Genomic DNA, 21640 nt, shown 5'->3' on the forward strand with positions numbered 1-21640 from the left:
CTGCCTCACGCCGCCTCACACCTTTGCTCAACGGTCCCAGCAGCAACCGGGTGAGCAGCAATCATCAGGCAAATCCAACATTTAGATTTCCCCGCTGATTTGAATAGGTAGTGTCGGATCCATGCCGACAAAGGTAAGTTGGAATGGATCCAACACTAATTGAATATAACCCATAGTGGGAACAGTAGATCTCTCTTATTTTCATCCTCATTCTATGTCCTCTCAATTGTAACACCATCCTGCATACTTGATAAATCAGGAAAATATCAGCATTTCCCTGGTTTCATGTATTTATTTTTATTACTTTGATTTTTGTCAGTGTTACAGATATTCCTGTTATGTGTACTTTGTGTAGGTGGAATAGAGTTTCTCATAAATCTACAGCGGTTAGTTTTGGATCATAATCAGCTAATATCAACTAAAGGTCTTGAAGCCAATCCTATGCTTACATATTTGGACTGTTCCTATAACTATCTAACTGAACTTGAAGGAATTCATAACTGTGGTTTGATACAGTTCCTCAAGTTACAAGGGAACAACCTGTCTGAGGTAAGATGTTTTACATGTGTGATGCTCTTACAGTGGTATTTATGTTTGCTGTTGTTGTATGGCACAACTACATTTCTCCTCATGCTTATACACAGATACCATATGACATTGGGCTCAGTGATGCCTGGTATGGCCAAGTGTCCAAATAGGTGTGTGGCTTTATAAAGGGTGCGTGGCTGCAAGGTAGCCCAACTAACATCACTAAAAGGGGTATGGCTTTATGGGGATGTCCCCAATTATTTAATTCTTTCTGCACTGCTGGCTCCTTCTCGGTGATAGAAGCCAGGTGCTGCGTGCTAATTTCACACTGCAGCACCTGGCTCCTGTCACTATGGGGAATTCTGCATTTTGGTATCACCCCTTGAAATGGTGACACCAGGAAGAGCCAGCCCCTTCCCCCTTGTGATGCCATGTATATTCAATATATTTACAATAACAACAAATCTTGGAATTGTAAACATTTTGGAATTGTAAACAATTAAAGAAGTTAACTATTGCAACCAGTTTCTAAATATATTTTTTTTATAGAATTTACTTGATAAATGCTAGCTAGGGATGCCAATCCCGGGATCGAGATCTGCGGGATTTCGGGCATTTTTCAATCCAAGGATTGGACGGGATTTCAATCCAAGGATTGGAGCCTCCAATCCCAGGATTTTGGGATTGAAATGTGAATGCGCATTTCATTCCTTACTGCCGGGCAGCGCTGAGCACCAGCAGCACTCGGCTCACACTCTGCCCGTAAAACATGCTGTGCGACTGCGCAGCTTGATGTTAGGGATCACGCTGCGTAGCTGCGCACCTGCCCATCCCCTCCGATACATTGCCTGGTTCTCCACTACATCCTCTCCATTCGTCCATGTTCTGTGCTGCTGCTGCCTTGGGAGTTGGACCACACCAGACTGTCACTTTGCATCAGGCTGCTGCTATCCGGTTCCACTGGTGAGCAGCAGCTATGCAGGGAGAGATCAGGGCAGGCCGGGTGGGGAGGCTTATTGTGTTCCAGTTTGCCCAGAGTCCCCCGGCAGCTCCCCAGGAGGCTCACACGCAATCTGGCACTTGATGCACGTGTGATTTATTGCATGTAGTTCTCCCGGGGAGCTGCTGTGGTGGTGGGGGGAGGGCAGCGAGGTCCAGCCAGCTGGTTGTGGTGGCGGGCAGCTCGTAGTGACGGGCAGCAGGGTCCATCTGAGCAGCGGTGGCTGGGAGGCTGGAGCTTGTAGCGGCATTTTGCCGGGTGGTGGGATGCGGCTGCTGAATCTTTTTAAATGACTGGCCGGCCGTTGATTGGCTGAGAATAAAGACATCTTGATAAAGGTCATCTGGACCGAAGCTCATAGATCCTGTCAGAGGAAAGTGAGCAGCCACACTTCTGGATGTATGTATGTTTTATTCATGTTTTAAAGTTTTTTTGATTTTGGAATTTTTGGACCTTGTTTTGTTTTATGTCCACATGGTCTGTTCATGGGACATGTGTAAAGTACCTTTTATGGATTGAACTTTGTGGAGGAATTTTTTATCCAATTGGTTCCCCAGCTCCATTCTTGTAAATACCATCGATTGAGAATTGATATATTGGAAAAGAAATTGCTACGGGCATTTGCCCCCTATTAAAAGGTGTGAGTAAGGTACGCCATCCTATATGGAGGACAAGCCTGTTGTATCATAACCTGTTATATCCAATTACATTGGCAAATCCTTTCTGTTTTATGGAAATACTGGAATACTGGAGCTACCGGGCCAGCAGGTGTACATTTGTTTTTCACAAGCACCCAGTTTGTTACACTAGTGAGGATCACATATGAAAAGAAACCTTTATAGGTTTGAAAACCCCAAATTACACCGTGAGTAGGGGTACGCTTTCTTCTAAATTTAAAAGAAACCTTTATATGTGTCCTCTACTTTATAAAAACGTAAGTGATGTACGCTGTAAAAATCCATTATTTTTGCTCAGCCCCCCACTTACCTAAAAAGGATAATATATAGTCACTCTGCAATCTGAGACACTATCTCTATTTTTTCTTTTGAGCACGTATGAAAATATTTCACAAATAAGAAAACGTGTACTCGTGTTGAGAAGCTGAGTTTTCCCAGGACTGTGCCAAAGATACCTTTATAAGAGGGATACCATCTAAAAGCAACGTGAGTTCTGGTACGCCTTGTGAGACTCAACTTGTCAAAACATTTACAGCACCACTCATTAGAGTGTTTATAAGAAAAGACACACACACAGATATTTAATTATTGTTTATTATCTTGTTTTTCACGATTCATCATGGCCTGGTAACCAATATCCATCTGAGAGCAACCCCATCGCACAAAAAAGAGGAGTCTGAACAGAAAAACTTCAAGTATTTTTAATCTGCGCCAATTTTTCTATATCCCATTCTTTCTCCAATCAAGGGCTGGCCAGTCATTTCAAAATATTCAGCAGCCACATCCCGCCTGCCTGGCAAAATGCCACTACAAGCTCCAGCCTCCCAGCCACCGCTGCTCAGACAGACCTTGCTCCCTGTCACTACGAGCTGCCCGCCTCCCACCACCACAACCAACTGCTGCCGCTTGGACGGACCCCGCTGCCGACCACTACTATGAGCTGCCCACCGCCAGCTGGCCAGACCCCGCTGCCCGCCCCCCACTGCAAGGGAAGGAGGTCCCAGGTCAGGTGGTGGGACAGCAAGTTCAACCACCTGCTTGGGTCCAATGCACATTAGACCACGCATCAGAACTGAGGGGACATCAAACTGAGCCGTTTTGGGCCGATTTCATGGCCCGATTCATCGCAATTGCCTGAAAATGGCCCAAATCGGGGGGTATGGGCTCCTTTAGGTTATTAGGATAACTTAAAGAACCAAACTTAGTAGATGGGAATACAGGTAGTGACAGGAACAGAGTCACTAAGACCAGCAGATTATTGCGCAGGCTGTAGTCAGGGAACACTGAAATAGCACAGAAATAACCCAGAATACTGCCAGCAGCTTCAGAGCTGTGTACCTGTAACTTAAAAGTTGCACCAGCACAGGAGCTGGGATTTATTAGCCCAGCAGTGCAGGGATAGGGCAGGGTGATTGATAGAGGGCATGAGGTCCCACCTGCCAGTCACGTGATGGGACCAAGATGGCGGTGCCCAGGCTCCGGAGCCGGCGCCCGAGCTGCTGAACCCACAGGAGCCTGTGGACCATCAGCCGCGCGCCGGACCCTTGCCAAGCTCCAGGAATGATGGGACCGGAGCGTTGAGTAGCCGTGCCCGCCTCCAGCTGCCGGACAGGCTGTGACCCTCACTCACACTACAATAGGCTTTGTCTTGTGTGGAGGAGTTCCAGAAGTATTTCGCGGATATAGAGCCTCATTCTGGTTCACTTGCAAAGCACATTTGGTTTGCTAATGGACAAAACCATGTGCATTGCAGCTGTGGTAGATGAAACATGTGCAGAGAGAGTTAGATTTGCGTGGGGTTTGTACTTCAAACTGATATCTCTATTGCAGTGTAAAAAAAAAGCAATCTGTATTTACACTGCACAGAAATAAAATAACTCACACAAACGTAACTCTCCCTAAAATTTCTGGTGTTTACAAAATCCCCATGCAATTCCTATTTGCTGCTGCTCCCTGCTAACAGGGCAGCCATCAGAGGGTAACTGTTAGACTCCAGTCCCGGGTCCTGACAGAAAGGGGGTCCAACTGTTCAAGAAAGGGAAGGGGGGCCTGCGTATTTTTTTCAGTCCCAGGCTCCACAATTTCTGATGGCACCCCTGCTTGCTACACTAAATTGGGGGACATAGACCTATCATTGAGCTATGAACACCTGCTCCTCCAATGTCAAGGTGCTTGAAATATTTACTAAAGGTTGGTAATCAGTTTCAGTCCATTGTGAGGTGATTTTGAGGTGATTTGGTAGTGCATTTGACAATCAGTTTTTACTAACAGAAAAACTGATTAAAAATCCCATCAGAATCACCAGAAATTTGACTTCATATACAAATAGATCTTCACATAAATGGTCAGTACTTTCTCATAGACATATATAATAACAGTTAATTTACTAACAGTGAATTTGAAACTAGGACCTCAATAGATCCAAAACAATCACCATTTGCAATAGAACCATCAGAAACAGTTCTATTTCACTTTAATTCATGTGGCACTGTCTGAAACCTCAATATGATGGAAAAACATGGGAGAGAAGCATATGGGGTACTCTGGCTGCATAAGTCATGGTTTATAAAGGTACAGCAATGATTTAAAAAACTGCGGATATGCAAATTATCCCAGGATTGAAGGTGTTTGTGGGTAATACCGTGCATGTGACTTGGACTCGTTTTGGCCAATAGGAATGCTTTTTATAATTCTGTCAATTTTTCAATAATTCTGTCTCTTTTGCGTCCATTTTTGGTACTATTGAGGGTGACTAACACATTTAAAACGTCAACTATAAACCAATGCACTATTATAAACAGAATGGAACTAAAAAAAACTGAAGGTTGGTAATTTAATTATTTGGTGCAGAAATTTTGTGGGTATGTTTGTGTAAATTTACTAAAGCTTCTAAAAATGAAAAGAGGTGATGTTGCTCATAGCAACCATTCAGATTGTATCATTTTCTAGGATGCAATAGAGAAATAATAGACATAATGTGATTGTTTGTTATAAGCAACATCAACTATTTTCCTTTTCAGGAGCTTTAGTAAATGTATTCCTTTGTTTCTATTCTTGTCGATTTTAAATAGACCCCACATTGACTTTTATCAAATATACCTCTCAATGTCTGAAATAGATAGTATTACTGCCCAGCCATAATACACAAATACAATTACACTGTATCCTCTCTCTGCAGTTTGTGTTTTTAAAACAGGCTCTTCATTTCATATTGGTGGAACAGTCCTCCTATTCCAGGGGTGAGGAACCTTTTTTGTGCCAAGGGCCATTTGTATGGGGAAAAAATCCTTCGGGGGCCATATGTAAACATTTCTCTTACAAAATCCCCTGCTGCAGCCGTTCCACACTCCAGGGGCTGCCGCTGAATAGGACTGACAGTCTCCGGCAGCTGTTGATCAAAAGGAATCTCGTGAGAACTACTGACCTCTCGCGAGAATTCCCCTGTACTTGACTACTGGCAAAGCTGCCGGGCGGGTGGGCGGGCCACTCAGACCGGCTACGGGGGCCGCATACGGCCCCTGGGCCTGAGGTTCCCCACCCCTGTCCTATTCACTCTTTTTGGATCAAAATAATATACTTGGCTTCAAAGATTTTAGGCTACTTTGTTTCCTTAGGCCCCAAGTGTTTGGTTTCTTTCATACGCTGACACACCACTTGCCATCCCTATACATATAAGTAATACTACTAGTCATAGTTGCCTACCCTCCTGAATTCTGCAGGAGACTCCTGGAAATAGCAGCAATCTCCCTCTTTTCTCCTTGTCCACACATTACACTGATAACATTTTTGGGGAAAAAGTAATGAGAGACAGATACATTTACATTGAATCATCAGCAATATTTCCCAGGACTTTACCAAGTATAGTAGATCTTACTAACTGCTTTGGGGCTCATCTACATTTGGATATGAGTCATTTTAAAAGATTCCTCTTAGATATAGCAGTGCACACTCGCGCTTCTAGGTGCCACGTTTACAATCTCTTTTCAGAATCTCTCCATATATGGAACTAGACATGCCCTTTAGACGGAGCATGACATGCCCCCCCCCCCCCCCCCCCTCAATGCACCCCTCAATCCCTCAATGGGGCGCTGTGCAAACGTTTACTGACAACTATATACCCCCTGAAAATAGTTTTCAAAAGTAGGTAAGTATGCTACTAGTGCAGTTGTGATGGTTTGCTTGCACCCCTCTCAACTTGGTATTCTTGTCAGAGGCTAATTTTGTTAGTAATCAATTAACCTACCAGTATATTTTTGGATTGTGGGAGGAAACCGGAGTACCCGGAGTAAACCCACGCAAGTATACAAACTACACACAGTTAGCACCATGGTGGGAATCGAACCCATGACCTCAGTGCTGTGAGGCAGTAATGTTAACCATTACACCATCCGTGGAATGTTCTTTCATCAACCAAAAAAACAAAAAAAATTAATCATAATCGTTTTATTTATTTTGTGCTTTTTCTCCAATAGGACTCAAAAGTTTTCTTTCAGGTTATCTGCACTCAATCTACCTTTCCCATGTCTACCTAATGACTATGTTAATTTTTTGGCCCAGTAAGCCATGTTATCCATATATGTCGACCTAATTACTACCCAATGATCCATACCTTCCTGTAAAATACAAAACTTTGCTAATAACTAACAATATGCTTTAATGGCTTATGGGCCAAAATACTTAGAATGTGCTTTTGGAGGGGATTCAGTGGTCATTTGTAACAGGGTATAACAGCAATCAGATAAGCCAAAACAAGTTTGTAGGGTAGTCATCTTTTAACGGGAAGGAAAATGAGACAAACACATGGGTGTAAAACCAGCAAATTATAATATAATTGAGGTGGATATTAGCCATTGTAAAGGTTGCGGTTCATGTGGGTGGGGTAATTGGTGCTGGACCGGCTGGCTGATCTCATAGTCATTTGGACTATGTTGAATTGCCAAAAATAAATTGTTTTGGTTATTGTCATGCTGTCAAATAAAGAAGGCAATTAAACTAAAGTTGCATTATAAGCCTCATATTGAAAGTGATTGAGTGAGACACAATATCGTAGAGCCACAAAACCTCTTTCAAATGGCCATTATCACTGTATATTTGTATCTTTTATTAAATCAACATTTTGCTTTCAGATTCCCAAACTGGAAAATCATGTGCTCCTGAGAGAAATATATTTGGATGATAACAACATAAATTCATTGAAAGTGATGTCATCATATTGGCTACCCTTGTTACAGGTCTTTTCAGTATCTCGGAACAGGTAAATTGTATTTCAAATTAATACTAGCATCAGATAAAAATGTAATGTGTGCTGCTTATTAGTGTACTGTAGTAAGATTCCCTAAGCTTTTTATGGTGGATGCTTTCAACGCTGTTATAGCCTGATTTTGAGTCAGTGTTGACTAGGGATGCCAATCCCAAGGCATTTTTTCAATCCAGGGATTCAGAATTCAAAAATGCTCAATTTCAGGATTCCCGGGATACTCGGGACTGAGTTTGTCAATGTACTGACAAACTTTAATCTGCCCTCTCACCTCACTTACCCACAAGCCAGGAGGGTTGGTGCAGTTGTCGGGAGCTGGGCTGTGTGGTGTATGGGAGGTGGGTGGTGTGGAGACCAATAGACGGGCAGCGCAACATGCCGGAGCAGGACAGCTTGGCAGTCAGGAGCCATACAGTGCAGCGGGTGGAAGCCCCGCCATGCATCTGGCTGGAGCTGGGCGGTGCAGCTGTGGGCGTCGAGCCAACCATCTGCCCGGAGCCAGGTGGTGCAGTGGGCAGGAGTGGAGCTGCAGGAGGGCTGCACACCGTGACTTCTGACATCATGGCACGCTGTGCACCTCCTGTGTCAGGAGCAGCCAGGCAGCATTTGAGTGCTCTGCCCGGTATTAGCTTTGCGCATGTGCAGGCTAATCCCAAATACCGAGATTGGAAGCTCCAATCCCGGGATTTAAATCCCAGCGATTTAGGGCCAAATCCCAGGATCCCGTTGATTCTGATCCCGGGATTGGCCATCATAGTGTTGACACATATTCTCCGAATTCTGTTAAAAATGTATTGGGCATTCCTGGATGGTTACATATGGCATAGTTTTGAAGGTGCAACCAATGGTGCATTTAAAGGCGCACCAACATGTTTTCCAATGTGGATGCCTTGCACATTTGGACGCATAGATGTACACTAGAGAAGGACTTTGTAGTGTAATTTGCATAAAAGTGCAGATGGGAAACCGCTTTCCAGAGCTTGGCCCCAGAAGCAATCTGGAGCTTTTCTCCATTAGCTAACTAATTAGCCAGTGTAGTCTATCAGCTACATATTACATCCCTGCTGTTTAATTACTTTGAATCCACAGCAAGCTACCCAAAGTTCCGCAGCATAAAGTGATCACTTTTTTGTATGTGTGTATGTGACTTTTTTATTGAGTGGTATAAAACTCTTATTGCTGTGAAAAGCATAGTAAGGAATTCCATTTATTGGGTTGGAAAAATCATGAATAGTAAATGTGGTTCATTCCTTGTTATGGATATGAAGGTTATATAGTGGAAGTACTGATGTAGATAGTGATAAAAAATAATGACGGAGCTAGTTAGTGGAATGATGTCTATTACTGGAGCCAGGAAGGTCTGAACCAGGGGTGGCCGGACTTTGTAACCCGGGATCTATTTTTTGTACACTAACGTTCTGCTGATCTACCGGCGTCTCTTCCTGGGCCAAATATTGCCCTCCCAGTGCAAAACGTCCCTTACACATTATGCCACATGGTATGAGCCAAAATTGACATTATGCCACAAGGTACGAGCCAAAATTCACTTTATGACAGACGACAATGGGCAAAATTCAAATTATGTCTCACAGTGCGCGCCAAAATTCACATTATGACAAATGGTACGCTCCAAAATTCACATTATGACACACGGTATGGCCCAAAATTCACATTATCAAACACGGTGCTGGCCAGAATTCACATAATCAAACACGTTAGGGGCCAAAATTCACATTATCAAACACGGTATGGCCCAAAATTCACATTATGACTCACGGAATCAAAGCAACATTGTCTACTACCTAACACAAAGGGTCACCTATGCTGTGACTATCCATCCTGCTACTAAAAAAATGTCCACATAAAACCTCATTCCCTGGGATAGTGCCCCTTAGGACTGCTGCCCCCCCCGAAAAATAAAATAAAAACAGTACATTTTCCATTGAGAATTAACATAATTAAACTGGGATGAACCCCTTTCTCCACCCCCTCCACAGCAACCACATGTAAAAAAAAAACACATAAAAAACCCAAGAATTTTGCACTTACAGCTTTGTTTCTGGCAGCCGCCACCGCTGTATTTTGCCCGCTGCTCTCTGCCGCTATATGCTGCCCGCCGCTGGTGTATGCTGCCCTCTGCCGCTGTATGAAGCCCACTGCCTTCTGCTGCTGTGTGCTGTCCACCGCTGCTGTATGCTGCCCGCCACCATTCACCGTTCCCGTCTCCGCTGCTCAGTTTCCCGTCATTCAGACTGCCCAAGCTTCTCTCAGCCCTTGCAGTGTGTGCATGCACGGTGATGTCACCCATGCACCCGTGCAATACATTACTGGGACTGCTGGGACCAATGTAATGACCACCTCTGGTCTGAAGTGTTCGCCTTTCCAGGAGAAAGATTCCAAGAAAGTATGTAAATACATTTTCAATAGTTACATATTGGCAATTATTGGGCCAGATGTACTAAGCTTTAAAAGTGATAAAATGGAGACAAGCCAATCAGTTTCTACCTGTCATTTTCCAAACACAGTTTGTGACAAGAAGGTCGGGGCTGATTGGCTGGTGGTTTATCACTCTCCATTTTATCACTTTTCGAGCTTAGTACATCTGGCCCATTGAATCAGAAATTAACCTTATGACCAAATAGGTAATATTTACATGATTATTATTTTTACAATTACAGCCTGGCCCATCTTACACAGTTTAACAGCTTTGTTTCATTGGAAGATTTAAACATAAGTAACAACTGCTTATCAGGTAAAGTAACTTAAGGAATTACAGATGCTTTAATTTCTTACCACTCTTACTATTGTGTTTAGCATTATTTTTTTGTCCTTTTAGACTTACAATCCATTACACCGTATCTGGAAGGGTGTGCCAGTATAAGCAGCCTGTCAGCGGGCAAGAATCCATTCCTGCAAGAAGCTAACTGGAGGTGAGGTGAAGTTACAATTTTTGAGAGATGCAAAACACTGAAGTAAGGGTATATTAACTAAAGCTTCTAAAAATGAAAAGAGATGATGTTACCCATAGCCAAGGCCTGATTAAGGTCTGTGGGGGCCCTGGACAACAAAAATTGTGGGGGCCCCACCTCTAACCCCCTCCTCTCCTCTCAGCACTCACCAGAGTAGTTATTCTCGCTGCCTATCAGAGTCGAAGCTGCTGCATGGGCACTGCCTCTGCAGGCACCTGGGACACATGGGTGATCAGGCGGGGAGAGCAGGGTAGGTCCCCCTGGAGACGGTGTGACAAGAGAGCAGGGCAGCAGAGAGATGCGGGGCTGACAGGTGGGTGGGAGAACATGGTATCTATCCCCCAGCACTGCTGCAATGCTTTCCACACTGCGGCTGATGGGAAGTGGCAGGGTCTCTGAGGCAGATGGGAGCTAGTTCCCTTTCACTGCAGGGACCCCGCCTGGACCCCAGGGACGCATTTCCCGGACTTCGCTGCCTGCCACCCACCTGGAGTGTGGGGGGCCCCGGGGCGACCACTCCTAGTCGCCCCTTGGTAGATCCTCCACTGCCCATAGCATCTAAATCAGGATCTGTCTATCATTTTCTTGGATGCAATAGAGAAATTATATAATCTGATTGGTTGATATGGGCAATATCTCATCTTTTCATTTTTAGTAACTTTGGCAAATTTACCATTTGTCCTGTGGTGTCTGTATTTAAAAATGATGTTCAAATAAATGTAATCAAACATAAGGGTCTATCATATAACTATAGGTACAACACCGATAATCTGGCACCCTGGGTAATCTGGCACTGTGCCGGATTACCAGTTTTTCCGAATTATCAGTGGTATGCCCAGAGGCGTAACTAGTTCACTGTGAGCACCATAGCAAAATTATTAAAGGGGCCCCCTCCACCTGACACACCATTGTTGTTACAATGTTAATTAGGGGGTGGGGGAGAAAAAGTGAGAGACAAAGAGGGGGTCGGGAAAAAAGAGTGAGAAAAAGAGAGAGGTGATCAGGGAGAGCGTGTGCTACATGGAAAAATAGGAATGAAAGGGTAGTGCAAGAGGAAGGTAAGGGTATGAGTAGATGTGACAGACAGAATGTCTCCAAACTAAAACTGCCGTAAAAACCCAGTTTTCAGGTATACAGGTTTTTTTTTTTTTTAAAACAGCTTTACTGCAGAAATGGATCCTGCATCTTATGTGATCAGATGCTGATATTGGACATTCAAATGAAATACTGTCATTGAGCTCTTTTATTATGGTATATTAGTGTAATTTTTTAATTGTACTATAGTTTGCTGGGTGGTACTTTTTAGGTTTAGTATTAATTCTAGCATCTAGCGCACTCCTTAATATCTTAATATATAGATAGATAGATAGATAGATAGATAGATAGATAGATAAGCGGTAAGTCAAACAGCGGCACTCCGAGGATAATTTTCAAATAAGTTTTATTAAGATGGACACCAACAGGTATATCCAACGTTTCGGGACTCGTAGGCCCCTTTGTCAAGGTGCTAGTGTAACAAACAAATAACATAAGTGCTCACCTTATATTCAAGAGTAACATCTCCATGCTGGCGTGCCGGGTGGGCTGGGACTGGGTCTGGACGGAAACTGTACATCTAGCCGCGTCAGTGGATGCGTGGCGGGGTGTCTGGTGTATGACACGCATGCTGCTTCCTGTGAATGGAGTGCATTGTGTTAGGCGTTGCTGCGCAACCATGTATCCTCAGCGGGGGTTTAATGGTTCGGAGCTCAGCAGCGCTACTAGTGCGTGGAGCATTTATTATGCTTATGAGACATGCATCAAATGTGCTTATGTCTTACTAGGGCTCATAATGGATAATAACTATTAAGTGTTACCCAGCCTTTATACTGCGGCATTGCCAATATGGAGACGAGTACATGGTACAAGTGCAAACAGTGGTGCATAGAGATCCATAGTACTGCGATAGATAGATAGATAGATAGATAGATAGATAGATAGATAGATAGATAGATAGATAGATAGATAAATAGATATATACACACAGTATATAACATTTGAAAAAAAAATCCTCAGAAAATTGTCACATTCATTACTGAATGCTTAAATAATTAAATAATACTTGAGTATTTAAAATGAATTCCTTAACTAATTTAGAATTTTTATTTTTTTTATCTCAGTTTGATTTATTTTACCTTTACATTATTTCATTTTAGTTTCTGTTGTACTTTTGGTACTTGTTTCCTAGCACGGCCACAATCGTATGGATCGTGTACCTTTAAGTTAAGGTACACGATCCATACGATGGACCCGATTTCCTTTGAAATCAGGTCCATTTGGCCGGCTAGGACAACATATCGGGGGCATCGCGTCGGTCGGGACCATTAACAATGGTCACGACGCGACCGACGCGATGCCCCCGATTTCCCCATAGGCTTCAATGTTAAAAAATATTTTAACATTAAAATCGTGTCGGGAAAGGTAAAATATCGGGGGGCATCGCGTCGGTCGGGACCATTAACAATGGTCCCGACGCGATGCCCCCGATTTTTCCATAGGCTTCAATGGTAAAATATTTTTTAACATTGAAATAGTGAGAAAATGTGAAAAATGTGAAATGGGCCAATATGACCCATTTCACATTATAGATGTCCCCGTCGTCACCCCACGATAGACGCCAACCTGAAGCGTTGTCGAGCGCAGCGAACCCGCGAGGGGCGGCGGTGCGCGTCCTCCGACCTTTTCATTCCCCTACTATCCACGTCGGCGTGGAGGTGAGAATAGAATAGTGTGGCGAGCGCAGCGAGCCACCGAGCCCGAAGCGTGGCGAGCGCAGCGAGCCCCGCAAGGGGACGCGTATAACTTCACAGGTATGCGCGTCCCCTCGCGGGGCTCGCTGCGCTCGCCACGCTTCGGGCTCGGTGGCTCGCTGCGCTCGCCACACTATTCTATTCTCAACTCCACGCCGACGTGGATAGTAGGGGAATGAAAAGGTCGGAGGACGCGCACCGCCGCCCCTCGCGGGCTCGCTGCGCTCGCCACGCTTCGGGTTGGCGTCTATCGTGGGGTGCGGTGTACGCCGTTAAATTTGGGGGGTTGGGAATATTTTACATTGAATCCAATGTAAAATCGGGTCCCAGGGACCCGATTTACATTTCATTAAAAAAAAAAATCGGGTCGAAAATCGGTCGGTCGCATCGCATGCGACCAAATCGCATGCGATGCGATCGACCCGATTTTTCCGACACGACCACCCCGATGTAAATCGGTGTGGCCGTGCTAGGAAACAAGTACCGTACTTTTTGTTGATCACTGTATGTGACTTTAACACCATTAAAACTAAAATTATTACCAATTTTATTTAGAAACATTTTTGTAATGCTTATTAGATATTGCTTAATAAGAAAAATAGATATAGTCAACTAAGAAAAATTTATTTCCACATTTAAACAGCAGATGTCCCTAAAGTCAATCTTCTTATTTTGTGTTTTTAGTTACTCCTAGGTAACCAGCAGATGTCAGCATAACCCTTCTTTCCTGTACAATTACTATAGCTGACTCTTACTTTTCTTTATATACCAATAGAGGACACTGCAATTAATCTAAGTTTTTTTTCCTGCAGATTGTTACAGCTTTCAATCGTTTATTATTATAATTATTGTTAGTATTAATAATATTATTACTGATTATAACACTATACATATAGGTGTAAATAACTTCCATAAAGTGTTCATTTTTATGTAAAAGGTTTTACAGCAATTTGTAGTCTATAACTTTCTACCTAAAGGTTAACGAGTACAATTTATAGGAACAGTGTTTTTTTACATGATTTCGTTATTGTACTTACTGTGACACGTTAAACTTTAATTTATAATCTGATGAATATAGAATGATTGATGAACAGGCATACATAACAAAACATAAGGCACAATGCCCATTGTTATCCGAAATTGTCACAATTATTATGATTCAGATTTGGATGCAGCATCAATGCAAAAATATGTTAATGCCACAAAAGGCTTATCATGATAAATGATACCTCCTGCCAACATTGCTGATATGGGTGATCAGTTCACCATTGCGACCAGTGGAGGAAGTTTATACCAGTTGCCCGGAGGCAAGATGTGTATTGGTCCCCCCTCCTCCTCACACACACACACACACACACACACACACACACACACACACACACACACACACACACACAAAACCTTATATATAATCTATACTGTATATCTGTCTGTTATGAAATATAAATATATATATATATATATATATATATATATATATATATAGAGAGAGAGAGAGAGAGAACACATATATTTCAGAACTCAGAAGTGATATCAACGGTTTTCAATTAATGTTTTTAAAATCACAGGGGAGGAGAGGTGCCCCCTTAGGAGCAGCAGCCCGGCGTCAGATGACTCATTGCCTCCCTGAGTTCTGCCTCTGACTGCGACTATTAGTCGTGATCATAGGCGAATCTAGAATTATGGTAATGGGTGGTCCCAGATCTAGATATAACAGCAGGGGGACCGTTGCGCGGCGTAGCCGCGCGCCAAAAAGGGGTGTGGCTTCATGGAAAGGAGGCGTGGCATCACAAAAAGGGGTGTGGTATTACACTTTAGACCATACACAGTAATGCCCATTACACATTTTAGCAAACTCCGTAATACCCATTACACATAAAGCCACACGCCGTAATGCCAATTACACATAAGGCCACACACCATAATGCCCATTACACATTGTGCCACACATCATGATGCCCATTACATACTATATAACAAACCGTAATGCCCATTACATATTTGCCACATAAGTGCTGCTTACCTACGTGCTCATTGCTAGGGGGTTCTTGCTTGATGACACTATAGTACCCATTACACATGATGCCGCACACCATAGTACCCATTATACATGATGACGCACACCATAGTACCCATTACACATGATGCCGCACACAATAGTACCCATTACACTTGATGCCGCACACCATAGTACCCATTACACATGATGCTGCACACATAATGTCCCTTGCACATGATGCTGCACACATAATGCCGCTTACACATGATGCTGCACACCGTAATGCCCCTTACACATTAAGCCACACATTATGCGTAATGCCCCCACATAATGCCACTTGTAGCGTCCCTTAAGCAATGCCCCCAAAAGTGCCACTTACTGTAAATTTTTATATGAGCCTTCACTGCTGCTGCAGGGAGAGATGGAGAGCGGTGCAGCTGCTTCTATGGGGAGAGGAGCAGAGCGCAGCGCAGAGCATGCTCCCACTCCCCTCCTGGTGTCCCCTGTAGCCGAGAGGACATTTTAAACATTGTGCGCGCTGTTGTTGTGCGTGACATAAGGGGAGCGCTATCATATGAGACCAGTATCATATTGAAGAACTTTTGAGTTGGCTTCGAATGATTTTGGTCCCGTGAAACTGGGCTGTTTGGTTCCACAGAAATCTGCCCTCAAAGAACATAAACAGTCATGAAATTACATTTAAGAAATGAAAAAAAAAAAAAAAACGGTTTAACCTCAATATCCCTGGAACCAATTAACCCATATGGATCCAGCCTGGTATCAGATTGAAGGCCTAGCGATTTGGGTTCGACTGAGATCAACTTCGAGCTTCAGTGATGCCGAAGGGGGAACAGGTAGCCGTTGAACTGGGTGGGGGTTGGAATTAGCGTGTCCCATGTTATCCTATAGGGAAAACGTTCCAGCTTTGCTTGGCCGTATCTCCGGTTCCCAGGGGGCTAGAGACACGGGGCCGGGCTCGTTGGAAAGCCCTGGTCATCAGCTACAACATGGGCTAATGGGTGGTCCTGTGCACCCCCGGACCACCCCCTAGATTCGCCTATGGTCGTGATGGTCGCAGCCATTGGCCATCTGAGTAAGCCTAACCTTTTCCCACTTGAGCAGGGGTAGAGCTGTTCATAGCTGTTTAGATATATATTTTAAATGGAACACCCGGGCAAATACCAGGAAATTTGCATCGGAACATGCCTAAGCATGCCTATCAAATGTAGAACAGCCCTATTGCCAGCCCAGATCTGTCCCCCAAATGGCCAGAGCATGCTTGACAGTGGCACTGTGAGCACAGCGCAGGGCCTATGCTGCACGTGTACAGAATGCGTCCTGGGGCCATCGGTTTTGTATGCTACTCTGAATTGGGTCCTATGGACACTAGTGTCATAATTGCTCTGTTGGGGTTAACCCGTGGTGGATGTTGCATAGGGACAAATACACTTATAATGAGCTAATTCCATAAGACCCATGAAATGTTTATATTGAAGTAATGATAGAGATCTATCAAGTTGATGAAGTTCTATATCAATACAGAGGGTATTGATATAGAATTTTATAGAGCTAGGATACTACAAAATAGCAAATCAAATATTAGTTTCCTCTTTTCTGAAGATAGAAACCACTGCCAGTTGAATAGTTAGCTGCTTAATATGTGCAATGCAAATAGAATACCAACACTTTACAAGCACTGATTAACTGATTAATGATTGTAAAATTACTATTCATTTTATTGGATATTATTACTGCCAATGCTTCGCATATTGGTAGGCAGGGGAGTCCCAAGGGCGATTTCAGAGGAGCACAAGCTCCATGCGCTGAAACTTTAGAGTTTGTCGTGCCAGGACTCTTACCCATAGTTGCCTACCCTCCTGCATTCTGCAGGAGACTCCCTAACATAGCAGCAATCTCCCTCTCTCCCTCATTAGTCTACCAATCTCCCTCATTTCACCTAGCCCACATTACACTGTTACATTTTTTGGGAAAAAAGGAATGAGAGACAGATACATTTACATTGAATCATCAGCACCATTTCCCAGGACTTTACCAAGTATAGTAGCTCTTACTAACTGCTTTGGGGATCATCTACATTTGGATAGAAGTCATTTTAAAAGATTCCTCTCAGATGTAGCAGTGCACACCCAGCTTCTAAGTGCCACATTCACAATTTCTTTTCACAATCTCTCCATATATGGAACTAGACACGCCCTTTGGGCAGAGCATGACATGCCCCCCCTCAATGGGGTGCTGTGCAAAAGTTTACTACCAACTATAATCTCCCTGAAACTAGTTTTCAAAAGTAGGCAAATATGCTCTTACCCATGGATTTCCATGGAAACCCAGCTGAACCCAACTGAACTTAGGGAATCCGAGTCCCAACTTGAGCTCAGGCTCGGATCTGAAAATGAGGCAAAACACTTAGAGCTCAGTATAGAACCTCAGTGTTTATGTGTGGAAAGATGGCTGCTATCAGATCCAATCAGCTGGTTGGTTGAATTCTATATCTCAGCCAACTTTTACCAAGGCAGCGGCTGCTGATTGGATCCGACAGGCAGAAGGACCTTACTACACATCCTACCTCCCTGCCAGGCCATCCTTCCCCTGATCATCATCTGCTGTAACCGGAGCGAGGGAAGATGCGCAAGGGTGCCCAGCGCTGATGCTGATGAGAAGTGGGCAAGAATTTCTGCAGAATGCACTGTTGACCCTTTGCCTAGTGCCGCATTGGCCAGGGGGGCGCCAAAACATTTGAAGAAACAGGTGGGGGGAACAAGTGCAGTGTATTATATGACACACTGGATATATTTGACCATGAAAAATGATGTGCGCTGCTGGGGTTCTTTCCTTTCGCTCAGCCCATTGTGTGCCATCTCCCTGTCCCCTATCATTGCTGACCAATACAGCTCCTGGCATCTACCCCTCTACAGCCCAGTTTGTGTGATGTGTGTGCTCCTTAGTGAGATATCACATAAGGGGCACTACTACTGTGTGGGCATAATGTGTAAAGGTGCTAAAAACTTTTCGGGTTTTTTTTTTAGTAACAAAAATGTGCTGTATTTTTTAGACAAGTGCAGTTTTTAGTAACGGAAGTGTGTGGATTTGTATAAAAATGTTTAAAAAACCGGCGTGAGGTCCCCCCTCCAGAGCATAACCAGACTGTAGAATGCTCAATCGTACCCAAAAATGTTATATACTCTGTGTTAGATGTTTTGTTAATGTGCATAAATAGTAATTTTATACCACTTTCTTCAGAAAATTAGAACCATCATAATGGTTCATTAAGACAAAAATGATCATTACCAATTAGTATTGTTTTTATATTTTTATTTATTTAAATGAGCTGTATTGTCTTGTAAATAGTTTTGCAATAGAAATAAATTCCCTGTTTTGTTACTATTCCAAACCAAAGTTTTAGTATGATCTTTTCTCATTATGACCATTTGCAGCCACCTGCTGCCCATATATATTATGTTTTATAAGCCAGCATATTCTGTTGCTCTTTGCAGTTGGGAACAAAATAAAAATAGATGTAGGAGGGCCCTGCTCGTAAGCTATACAATTTATAGGAAAATAGGAAAAGATAATTGATACATATTGGGGTTATTCTGGTTGGTACGCAGCGCTGCGAAGTTCGCATCACTGCGTGTCATTTTTCGTCTGCCACATCCCCCCCCTTCGCTGGCTGAATTTGCCTGCACGGCTGTGAATGGATGTTTTACATAAACAGCCGTTCACAGCCTATGGGGAAACACCCACATCATTCGGTCGCCGACCATCAAATGATGTGGAGGGTACATGCAAAACTAAGACACTCTAAGGTGTCTTTGTTTTGTATGTATACCTAAGGGAAAAATGTCAGCCAGCTGATGTCCGGGGACGCCATGGCTGTTTGCACCCCGTGCTGGCATGCGAATTCGCATGCGAGCATACTAGCCAAATTAACCCCCATTGTATATTAATCTATCCGGATTGCAGAGGTTCTTGGTTGGCTGTTTGAACAATCACGCAGCAATTTTTGCCTGAGGTCTACAGAATATGAAAGTGAGTAAAGAGAAAATCTGTAAAGTTATGTGTGCACTTTATAAAGGGAATGCAATAGTTTGGATTGCTTACAGAGATATGTGGGTGGTTTGGGAATTTGATTAGCTTACCTTAAGAGTTGAGTTTTCAGGAATGCTTGAAGGTTTAGAAACTGGAGTATTTATTGTGTCTGGGAGGGGTGAAACTTTAGTAAATGAGTTTAAGGGATAGGGTTTATTGCAAAGTTAAAAATAGTGATATGATCGAGGCTGGTATCTGCTAATAGGTGGTAAAGATATTATTCATTCTGTTAAGCAAATATTAAGTCTGAAGTGGGGAAAATACATTAAAGATGAAATCACAGAAAGACATTAAGGGGCAGATGTGTTAAGTCTGGTTACATTATAAAGTGGTGATAAAGTGGAAGGTGATAATGTCCCAACCAATCAACTCCTAAATGTCATTTTTCAAACACAACTGATTGGCTGGTGTGTTATCCTCTTCCACTTTATCACTTTATCAGGCTTAATATATGGATTTGCTCAGTAAAGTGCTCAGTAAAGTGATAGTGTATTTTTTTTATCATCAGCCAATCAGCTCCTAACTGTGAAGTTACAGACTTGGTTTGAAAAAGGACAGGTAGGAGCTGATAGTTCGGTGATAAAAACCAGACAGTTAATCACTTCACCGAACTTAATAAATCTACCCCCAAGTTACAAAGACTAAAATAGATTGTGACAAATGTGGGTAGTAACAAACACTGAAAGAGAGTCTAGGTAAGTAGGATGAGAACCAGAATAGTACTGCGTGCTGAAAACATAGGGATTGGATTGTTTGTAGGACAAAAGAATGGCCTGTAGACTTAGCAGTGATTAAACGATTCACTACTGTAGGCATTGGTGTCTTTGAGTAATGTGTTTTGGGAACTAAGGGGGTTTATTTTGGTTCACTCTTTCTGACAAATTCCTTCTTAGAAGGACAAAACCATGTGCACTGCAGGGGGGCAGATGTAACATGTGCATAGAGAATTAGATTTGGGTGAGTTATTTTGTTTCTATGCAGGGTAAATACTGGCTACTTTATTTCTACACTGCAATATAGATCTCACTTTGAAGTTAAACCCCACTCAAATCGAAATCTCTGCACAAGTTACATCTGCCCCACCTGCAGTGCACATGGTTCTGTCCTTCTAAGAAGGAATTTGTCAGAAAGAGTGAACCAAAATAACCCCTTAAGCCTGACTGAAGTGCATCCAATAGGTTGAGGAAGTCAAGAAAGAGGTGGCTGCAGGGAAATCTGAACTACATTGGAGGGATATGGGAACTCAGAGATAGGATGGTAACTTGAGAGTAAGTTAGGGTCACAATTATGTTTTTTTTTTATTATTTATTTTGAGAAAAGGAGTAATCGCTGCTTGCTTCCATGAGCTCTACTGATTTGTGGGGGCTTAGGTTAAAGAGGGGATGTAGTAAAATATAATCCTGTTGAGTGGGATCAAATGAAGAGAACATACTTGAGGGTTCAGGTAAGGAATTGATCATGTTTATTGTTTTATTACCAGTATAGTACACACATATTCTGCAGGTTTTTTTTTGTTGGGAGCCAGTTATCCTATCAGTATATTTCACCTGATTGCCACACTGTCTTGATAGTCCATGAGATCACTCAATGTTTCATGATTCTCCTGGACAATTAAGGAGTTTCAGCAAGTATTTTTTACATTGAATGTTATACTTTCTTTTAGTAGAGAAGATCCTGTTACACCACCACAGTAACATTACAAAACACTTCATAGACCATATATTACAGTACATCGTATTACTGCATCTAATATTTCTATTCCTTCCAGTTTAAATCAAACACCTTAATGTTGGCAAAATGCTAATCCAATAATTCAAACAGTATCTCCCCAAGATAAAAATATGAATAATAACATATTGGGAACATAAGTGAAAAAAAATAACAGATTTAAAACCTTAATTGTTAATAAACCAAATGTATGTTATATACAGTAGTTATACGCCAACGGCTTCAGCTATACTACTCTAAAAATAGGCTATTATACTGTTAAATTCACCTGCCTAACAATTTTTGCAGTGTAGCAGGATGCATTAATATTGTTCCACAGAAGCAGTGAAGGCAGAGGATGCTGGCCTGACTGGACTGGGAGCAAAATGTAAGTGGGACTTTTGGGAGCAATGTTTAAGGTGCACTACTGGTGGCTTAAGTTTATAAACAGTACTGGGGGCATTACAGTGTGCAGCATAGTGTGTAATGGGCATTACGGCTTGCGGTGTAGAATGTAAGAGGCATTACGGTGTGCAGCATAATGTGTAATGAGCATTACGGTGTGCGGCATAATGTGTAATGGGCATTATGGTGTGCAGCATAGTGT

At 42.9% G+C, this 21640-nt stretch overlaps 1 protein-coding gene across 1 annotated transcript in view; it reads left to right on the top strand.

Annotated features, from left to right (window-relative positions):
- The window catches only part of LRRIQ1 (leucine rich repeats and IQ motif containing 1), a 139110-nt gene that overhangs the window by 38929 nt on the left and 78541 nt on the right, over positions 1-21640 (top strand). The window contains exons 10-13 of the mRNA XM_083182344.1: positions 356-549; positions 7332-7459; positions 10141-10214; positions 10299-10392. Coding sequence (XP_083038470.1) covers positions 356-549; positions 7332-7459; positions 10141-10214; positions 10299-10392 — 490 coding nt within the window. The remainder of the gene's footprint in view (positions 1-355; positions 550-7331; positions 7460-10140; positions 10215-10298; positions 10393-21640) is intronic.

Source organism: Crinia signifera, chromosome 4 (genome assembly GCF_055691185.1).
Source record: "Crinia signifera chromosome 4, ASM5569118v1, whole genome shotgun sequence".
Classification (NCBI taxonomy): domain Eukaryota; kingdom Metazoa; phylum Chordata; class Amphibia; order Anura; family Myobatrachidae; genus Crinia; species Crinia signifera.